Source organism: Leuresthes tenuis, unplaced genomic scaffold (genome assembly GCF_036924035.1).
Source record: "Leuresthes tenuis unplaced genomic scaffold, fLeuTen1.0.hap1 SCAF_14, whole genome shotgun sequence".
In the NCBI taxonomy this organism is placed as follows: domain Eukaryota; kingdom Metazoa; phylum Chordata; class Actinopteri; order Atheriniformes; family Atherinopsidae; genus Leuresthes; species Leuresthes tenuis.
Window position 1 is genome coordinate 8,810,494 of NW_027325368.1, and position 9,612 is coordinate 8,820,105.

Below are 9,612 nucleotides of genomic sequence, written 5' to 3' on the forward strand. Positions count from 1 at the left end.
TGCAAGATGACTGCAGATGGGAAAAATAAATTACTGACTATGGTATTGAAAAGTATGATTGTGAGTCTTCTAAAAGATAGAAATTATATACAAAAGTCAGAGACCAACTAAAAGTGAAAGGCTTTCATTGAAGAGTTCTAGAACGAACTGTAATATCTGTGATCAAAGCGACAGTGACCGTCTTCCTAAAATGATTCAGTGAACGTTCTGCTTGATACACAATCAAGCTCTGAATTTGACAGACGAGTGCTTCAGACTTTAAACAGAGGTTATCTACTGAAATCAGTTTTTGTAACAGCTCAGGCAGTATGAAGGGCACACAAAAAACTCTTTATACTTTTTATGTTATAAGAACAGCAATTTTAAAGTTTGCTGTGGAAATGAAAGAGTAACATCTTTGTGAATATTGATAGCTTTCTTCAAATTTCTTTCGGAAAACCTAAAATGAGCCTTGCAGTTAATTTTTACATAAATACCACCTGCCATTTCCAACTGGACACAGTCACGTAATTTAATCACAAACAGAGCAGTGAACGATCCAAGGACAGTCACAACATTATCAGTCACAGCATTACATAAAGCAGCACATGTGAGGAGAGAAGTCAATGTCAGTCAGTGTGTTTAATTTTCCACAAATACCTGCCATCATGCTCCACTTCACATCAATATCACAATACAGCATTTTTTCCAGCTTATATTGCCGTTTGTTATATTTGAAGTTAATTTCATTTTCACAGAAACTGAAATTCAACGAAAACAATACAAGCTTTCATTTCTGCAACATTTTCAAATTCTTGCTTTTCATGTTTAAATACATAAATAAAAATATCTACACAAGTTGTCTACACACGCCTTCAAAATCTATGAGGGGCCGTACAAGACATAATTCATTCTAGCTCTCTCAAACTTATACATTCTCATTTCACATACATATATTCTCCTTTCACAGCATACATTCTCTTTTTACATAAATATATTCTTCTTTTACATAGATATAATCTCCTTTCATACACATTCATTTTTAATGTTTCATGTAAAAAAAAATATATGTATGTCTGAAGAAAAATATATGAATGTAAAAGAAAAATATATGGGTGTAAGAGAAGAATCTATGTGCGTGAGAGACTGAAAATATATGTATGTGAAAGGAGAATATATGTATGTGAAAGGAGAATATATGTATGTGAAAGGAGAATATATGTATGTGAAAGGAGAATATATGTATGTGAGAGGGCCAGAATGAATTATGTCTTGTGCGGCCCCTCATATTTTACACTCATGCACATCCTACACCACTCATAATACTGACATCCACTTCTCATTTGGAATGTTTGTTTGATTTTCCGTTGCCTTATGTTAAATAAAGGATCATGTTAAACCTTCTAAAAATGTTGTCATGGCCCAAAGAGCCAGGTGGTGACAAACACATAGAGTTTCCAAATGGATGGAAACTAGTTTGTCTCTTCTGTGGTCAACTGAGATCCATTCAAAATCAATGTTGCCTGTTGCAACATCTTCCGGTTATTGAACTGAGTGAGCAAATAGTTCAATCGGACCAGGATCAGGAGAATACATTTAAACTTTCGTGCTCTGAGTGGTGAGAGCAATGGAGGTACAGATTTCATGTGTTTTAAAGTCAAGTGGGTAGATAGAAATGTTAAAATTGATAAACATTAAATTACAATAATTTTGAAAGGCAGAAATAATATTTTTGTTTGCTAATGTTGCCGTTGGCTTAGGTCCAAATGCATTTTACTGCCGCGAGAAAAAGCAAACATGATCTGTTTCAGGTTTACTTTTTTTGTTTTGACCTGCACATAAACTGAAATTCAATGCAATGAATACAACATTGACATTAGTGTCTGGCACAGTTTCAGCTTCTGTTTTTTATATTTGGGTTTATGGGTAAATGTACGGCTTATGTTTGTTTCCAGACTGAAAATTCACCTTTAATCTTTTTTTTTTTTTTTTAAAGAGCGTAGAGAACCCTGTGATAAAACATACTTGTGACCTGCTTATATGTCAACTTCTGATTGGCCTAGAAGATGAAACGGTTTATGTAAACAGTAAAGGATTGGTATAAGGTGAAAATATTTGTCTCTCTTGTTCAACAGAAACATGAAGCTGTTCATTTTGGTTGTCCTGTTTTGGCTCAGCTTCGCCCAACATGATCCCCTCTTCAGGCACAAAAGGACAGCGATCGTTCACTTGTTTGAGTGGCGCTGGGCCGACATCGCTGCAGAGTGTGAACGTTTCTTGGGTCCCAAAGGATTTGGTGGAGTACAGGTATGTAGAGCTGAACACAGGTATGATACATGCTCTATTTCTCGGGAAGGGAGAACAATTGAAAATAAACCGCATGATGAAAATGCACCAAGCAGTTTGCTCATCGTGTGACAGAGGGTAGTTAAACGTTTAGAATAGTTGAACATGGAGACATTACAAATTCTGAATTTAGCAATTGTAATAACTTGATGAAATATGCTCTAAAACGAATTAGAATATTATTGCAAAACCCATGATTCTTACAGGTACTGTTTTCTTCCACATTCATTTAAACTTAAGCTGAATTATATAAAGGCTATCCTCACCTTAAGTTTGTCTGTTTAGACTGTTGGAAAAAACAAGGTGATAATGCACAATACATAGCATATTTTTGAATGGTCAGGGTTACTTTTCTAAATTTTATTTTTTTTTATGAGCCTAAACTGTTTGCACAGGCTGAATAATTCTTGTTAGTTTGACCACTGTGACGCTCTATTGTAAACTTGCCGAGCAACACCAGTCTGTAACTGTACCATTAATCATTACAACCTCAACAATAATCTCTCACATACAGGATTTCTTTCAAGAAAACAACGTAATATTTTCCTCCTATGTCGCTCAGATCTCACCTCCAAATGAGGACATTGTGCTGGACAGTCCCTGGAGGCCCTGGTGGCAGAGATACCAGCCAGTCAGCTACAACTTGTGCTCCAGATCTGGCAGTGAGAATGAATTTAAAGACATGGTCACAAGATGCAACAACGTCGGGGTAAACCACATTACAGCAGTGATTTAATGAAAAGCTGTAAAGCCACTGTTTGTATTTCTCATCATCTTGTAATATCTACACCCTTGTACAAACCCACCGAAATCACAGATATGCTTATGACACTTGATGCTTAATGTATTGCATTGCTTTAATATTTCTGGAATTCTAAGTAAAAGCAAAAAACAATGTAACAATATACCTGCGATTCAGCTTAGTATGTAAAGAAAATTTGTAAAAGTGATACTGCATTTCATACGCATTGAGTTGGCGTGTTGCTCTTATTTTTTCTAAAGGTCAACATCTATGTGGACGCTGTCATCAACCACATGTGCGGAGCTAGTGCAGGGGCAGGAAACCACTCCTCATGCGGAAGCTGGTTTAACGCAAGCAACGAGGATTTCCCCAGTGTCCCCTATTCCTCTTTGGACTTCAATGATAAAAAATGCATGACTGGCAGCGGTGGGATTGAAAACTATAGTGAAAAACATCAGGCAATTAAAACCCAGAAATATGTTCAGATCAATCAATAATTTTTTTCCCAAAATGAATTAGAAGTTTTAAAAAATTTATTTAATTTTTTTTTTAAGGTTTTTATTCAAAGCTTTTTCAAAATATTTTGATATAAATGTTATGCACAAACAGCATAATATATTAAGAAAATGTACATAAATTAGCTAAATCTTGGTAATTGTAGGAATGAAATGAGCTTTAAAACGTGTTATTAACCGTTCCAGGTACGTGACTGTCGCCTGGTCAGCCTTCTGGACCTCGCGCTGGAGAAAGATTATGTCAGAGGCAAGGTGGCTGAGTACATGAACAAGCTGATTGACTTGGGTGTGGCTGGATTTAGAGTGGATGCCTGCAAGCACATGTGGCCCGGTGACCTGGATAATGTTTATCGTCGTCTTCACAACCTCAACACTACATGGTTTCCCAGTGACTCCAGACCCTTCATCTTCCAGGAGGTAGTTTCCCCAAATACTTTTTTTCTTCATCTTTTCTTCTGGAATACAACTATATTTCAATCTCATATAGATACCAGCATGACACATTCAAAATTAATTCATGGTTTGTCATTCATCTGCAACAAATTTGGTAGACTTGCAGTTGAGAACTTTTTGGCACAGTTTCAATACCATCAGTGATTATCACAACACAAACATTCCTTATCCTTTATGGAGTGTTTCAATCCTTGCTCCATCTTACATAAAGGAACTTGCTTATTTTTCTTTGATGCACTTCAAAGTGGTTCAGTTTTGGCCTGTGTGGTGTGTGGCTGTTGCGGACAAAAACAAAATGAACAAAAAAAAAAGTCTGGGAGTTCAGAGGGAAATACTTACTCTCCAGCACTATTATGCCAGATAATTCATGGTTTCAAGTGGTTTCATGGTTTTGATTCAAGTGAGTTGAAGTTACCAAAAAGGATGGTTGAAAGTATTTTACTTGGATGTAATGCAACTTGGTTTGCAGCCAGTGAACTGAAACTACTACTTGAAAAAAACCATACATTCACATTTTTGATTGGTCAAGCACTGACTGTACTTTATTTGCAAATAAATGATTGTATAAGTACTAACTGCCAACACATTGTTCCATAAGTTAAATTGGCCGCTGCATTGTGGAAATGCAAACTGCAAACTGAAATGCAATTATTAGTTGACAAAAAGGTATTTGTCATAGAAGATATCATAAGTCAAGGTGCACACTAAAAGATTAGTGTAAAATCTGCATAGGACATGGTTAGGGAGGTAAAAGACCGATCAGGTAGTAAGTCTCTACATAGTTACCTGTCTTTTACTGAGTGCAACTGAAGATGGAACAAAAACACACACCTCAGTGGACACAAGAAAAGCAAAAAGGAGAAACAAACTCAAGGTTGTGAGTGATGCTCAGATCAAATGTTTCTTTTTATAAAAAGTCTCAAAACTAGAATCTGGAAATAGTCTTTGATTAAATGCTCCCAATATAAAATGAAAGAAAACCACTCTAGAAATAAAATATGTATTGTGTGTCAGTGTTACATGCAATGTAAGATAAGATAAGACAAATAAACATTGAATATGAGACTTAAGGACATCAACAACTGCCTTAAACCAGACAACTACTAAAGCAAGCAAGTTACAAATGGGTAGTGCAGAAGTCTATCCTTTCAATGCAGACATGTGGGAACTAGTATGACAGTTTCATTGTGTATTTAAGCAACTGCACAGACAGCCAGCTGAGGAGAGGACTTCCTGATTGGGTCAGGGCTGGGCCACTGATCCAATCAGCTGTGAAGGCAAGTGGGAAGGAGAAAAAAGCACAAGAGGAATCAATCTGGACTTACTCCGTAACATACCAACAATCATGGATGGGCACTGATATATCTTATTTTTGCTTACGAAATGATCACACAGGGTTAGCCAAAACAGAGTAGAGTGTGTGCAGATTTCCAGGACTGTAACCCCAAAAAGCATGGTATGAACAAAGTGAACAACACTTTTCACTACGATACTAAACCATTTGAGGGAATGATATGGTACCAATAATTGGAACTATTTTGGTTTTCAGTGTATGGATGATATGAATTCAGTGCTCTTTTCACACTAGGTAATAGACTTGGGAAATGAGGCAATCTCATCTTCAGAGTATGTCCATCTGGGAAGGGTGACTGAGTTCAAGTATGGCGCCAAGCTCGGAAATGTCTTCAGAAAATGGCACGGAGAGAAGCTGTTTTACACCAGGTACATTTGTTTCAGCTTGTGTGCTAAACTCAAAAATCACACACACACTACTTTAATTATTATAACTTGCAAATTTGTTGTTTAATTTGATAATTAATTGGTATTGGAAAAAAATAAAGACCCAGAGCTTCTGAATTAAATGATTATTTAATGCAAGACTTTCAATGTAAACTTCTAATTTTGTTTCCAAAATCCAGGAACTGGGGAGAGGGATGGGGCTTCATGTCTGATGGAAATGCTGTGGTCTTTATTGATAACCATGACAACCAGAGGGGCCATGGTGCTGGTGGTTCATCCATCATTACCTTCTGGGACTCCAAACTCCACAAAATGGCTGTAGGCTATATGCTGGCCCACCCTTACGGAGTGGCCAGGGTCATGTCTAGCTATCGTTGGGACCGACACTTCGTGAATGGAAAAGTATGTTCTCCCTCTACAAGAATAATAACTAAATGTATATGACAAATAATAGACATTTGGAAGATTCTGTGTAATTGATCAATGATTGCAGGATGAGAATGACTGGATGGGCCCTCCCAGCAATAGCAACGGATCCACCAAGCCTGTTCCTGTCAACCCTGACCAGACTTGTGGAGACGGATGGGTGTGTGAGCACAGATGGCGTCAGATCACGTAGGTTCTTGAAGAAAACGGCCGTTTCGCACATAGAACACAAATTACTTCTGCTTAGTTATATGAATCCTGTATATATGAATCATGTATATGCTTGAAATGTATACATATTTGAAATGCTATTTCCCATCTTCTTTTTAGAAACATGGTCATTTTCCGTAACGTTGTCAACGGACAGCCTCACTCCAACTGGTGGGACAACCAGAGCAACCAGGTTGCCTTTGGACGTGGTAATCGTGGTTTCATCATCTTCAACAATGATGACTGGTGAGGACTGAATCTTACTTTTATGTACTTGTGTCTCTTCGCATCACCAGAATCTGAACATACAAAACAGCTTATGTACATATCATAATAGATGACGTCCAACTGATGGCCAGGGCATAAATCTTTACTTGACCTGGCAGTAATTTCTTGCCAGTGTAGAAGGTGTTAGTAGCACATACTTACTGTAAGAGAAAATGGAATTCTGAGTTAGAAAAAGCATAAACATAGCAGCATGGGCTTTGTGTTTTTTTGATTCTGAGCTGGCCTCTCTTGAGTCTTGATGGTCTGTTTCATCTTCAGTATTTTCACTCCACATGGAAGTGATATGGTGTTGCTCATTTTAGAGAAATGAAGATAACAAATGACATGAGATTGTGTTTGATATTGTTAAAGTAGTCCTAGAAAGTTAGCTTTCTGCTGTCACCGCACCTTCCCCTCATATGCTCTCATCTGCTCCACTGAACAGCCAATCAGAGTGAACTCTTTCACAGGCAGCCATAAGTGGTAAGCAGACTTTACTTAACAGCATATTTCTAGTCCAACTGACCACTCATAGCCCCTTTACACTACAAGCCACATTCACATTCCAGTTGGCAGACAGCTACTCTTCCCCCGAGAAACAGCCATCCCAACCTGTGCCTCTACACGTTGAATCCCTGAAAAAAGATGCAGAAGGACTCCAACAATCGCGATACAGCACATTATGTCAAAAATACAAAAGAGATAGATGCTCCAGATGTGCCCAGTGGCCACGTTGTCGGCTTGGTGTATAATACCCCAAATGCATAGATTAAACAAACATATACAAATGGATGAAGCGCATACATTTTCTTTAAAATCCAGAAAACTGTAATTGTGTGAAGTAAACGTGTACTGCTGGATGTGAACAAAGCTTTAAACAATTAATCAGTTTATAGTACATTTTAAAATGTGTATTTATTTTTCTTCTCACATAAATTCGTCCATAGCTTGCAAGCCTCAAGATATAATTTTAGTTTCTCTAAAACGGCCTTGTTTTCACCTTCAGGGACTTGGATGTGACTCTAAACACTGGTCTGCCTGGTGGCACCTACTGTGACATCATTTCTGGCCAGAAGGAAGGAAACGGGTGCACTGGGAAGCAGATCAATGTTGGTGATGGTGGTTACGCCCACTTTAAGATCAGCAACAGAGATGAGGACCCCTTTGTTGCTATTCATGTGGAAGCTAAGCTGTAAAGCTGTATCCTGTATGATATGAATCTAATCCAATGTTAAATAATGAACTATGCTGAATTTTGCTGGTACAGCCAGATAAAAGAAAACATTGAATTATATATTTTCTTTTAAACAAGAAAATGATTGACATACGATTGATAAGAGATATAGTCCAATTACACATCTTCACACACATCACATCTTCTTTTAGCTAATTAAACATCACTTTTGTCTGTCAAAACCCAATGTGGCAACAGCTGAATCCTTAACTAAATATCCTCTACTCTATTTTGATGAAGCATTACATTTTATTAGTGTGAAAGGGCAAGGTTTCAATGTTCTGAGCACTGTGTGGATGAATTAAAGTATATTTGAATCTTTCTTGTATGATTTTATTAATCATTGAGATTGTTAAAGTATTTTCTGAGATATGTTTTGTCATATCTTTCAAATACCCTACACATCAAACAGGCCTTGAAGACAACTAATTCACAGTAACGGTCTAAATGATAGACAGTTACATTTACTGTGAATCAGTAAATGATGAAAAAATAGAAAGCTACAGAAAACTTTCTCTAGATTTTGAGAGTTGTTGCCAATTAAAGTAGGCAAATGCTGCAGTTAAACCTCTGGAAGTTGGTGAAAAAAAAAAAGGCTTCATGATTATGTATGTTTTTTTTTTCCCTTGAAAGTCTATTTTCTCAGCTGTCAGGGGTCAGCGAGTGTCCTGAATGAGACATGCTGCAGGTGTCCTTCCTGCATTGTGTATTTTCCTCCATCGGGACTCCCTGCCATCACGTTGAAGCCACTTCTGTTTCACCTGAGTGCAGTACTGGCATCCCTCATCCCCCCCATCCATACACTTCCCCCCTAACTATGTCTGTCTTCCTGTCCTGTCACCCTCACTTTCTCTTTGTCTCCACCTTCCCAACCCACCTGCTGAGTTTCTGTCAGCCGATCTAGACCAGTGACACCGAGTGCCAGCAACCAGAGGTGAGACAGCAAAGGTGATACGTGCCAGAATATTCACCTCATTCCAGTTGTCATGACAACGCAGCACATGAGCTCAGAAAAATGTGAAAGTCTTGACGGCCTCATGGATAGAGAAGTGGCAAGGGAATAAAAAAAGGCAAATTAATTTTTTTTCCAATGAGGAAGAATGGAAGCACTGACAGATATGGTTTGCAATGTGTGACTTCACAACTGCTTTTCAAATCAAACAGATCATCTCACGAAGCAATAAAAACATGCTGTATACCCACCTTTCTGTCAGCGTGTCTAAAGAGTAGACGACATTCTCAATGAAATAGCTGTACCTGCAGTGATAATTGCAGCAGTTATGAATAGAGTCCTTTGAGTGTGTGGATTTCTGGCAATGACCCTTTCTATCACTTGGGGGCAACATAATGTAAAACATTTTTAAGATAATGTTTTTTGTTTTCAAGAGAGACAGTAAGAGAGAGTCTTAGTGCAGGAGACGTGATAGAAGGAGACTTTAATATTGGACAAGAGTCAACATATTGCAGCTCTTGAATTATTGACCCCCCTCTCCATCTTTTGGTTCAGCAGTGTGAACCTGTACCCTCCGATTAGCTGCAGAGATGTCAGCAAAGCAGACTGGGGTCCTTGGTCCTGTCACCCTTACTGATGCTTTGTGACATGGCTGTCAGCAATGTCTCCATCCTGTTTTATATTTCATATGGTGCACCAGACCCGCCTGTCACATCATTCAGGGAAAGAGACAGTTATCAACTTCAAG

At 38.0% G+C, this 9,612-nt stretch overlaps 1 protein-coding gene across 1 annotated transcript; it reads left to right on the forward strand.

The window, feature by feature from the left end:
* Nucleotides 1-1,543: 1,543 nt before the first annotated feature.
* LOC140269231 (alpha-amylase-like) lies at nucleotides 1,544-8,233 on the forward strand. Its single transcript, XM_072364256.1, has 10 exons — nucleotides 1,544-1,612; nucleotides 2,115-2,286; nucleotides 2,888-3,034; nucleotides 3,328-3,525; nucleotides 3,769-3,999; nucleotides 5,624-5,757; nucleotides 5,955-6,177; nucleotides 6,269-6,390; nucleotides 6,532-6,657; nucleotides 7,685-8,233. The coding sequence occupies exons 2-10, from the start codon at nucleotides 2,119-2,121 to the stop codon at nucleotides 7,872-7,874; spliced, it is 1,539 nt and encodes a 512-aa protein (XP_072220357.1). The 5' UTR covers nucleotides 1,544-1,612; nucleotides 2,115-2,118; the 3' UTR covers nucleotides 7,875-8,233.
* Nucleotides 8,234-9,612: the final 1,379 nt, after the last annotated feature.

Bases quoted from the DNA above. Each gene is read 5' to 3' on its own strand.
- LOC140269231 (XM_072364256.1), top strand. From the start codon at position 2,119: ATGAAGCTGTTCATTTTGGTTGTCCTGTTTTGGCTCAGCTTCGCCCAA. The intron at 3,526-3,768 runs GCAATTAAAACC...TAACCGTTCCAG, and splicing joins ACTATAGTGAAAAACATCAG to GTACGTGACTGTCGCCTGGT. The intron at 5,758-5,954 runs GTACATTTGTTT...TCCAAAATCCAG, and splicing joins GAGAAGCTGTTTTACACCAG to GAACTGGGGAGAGGGATGGG.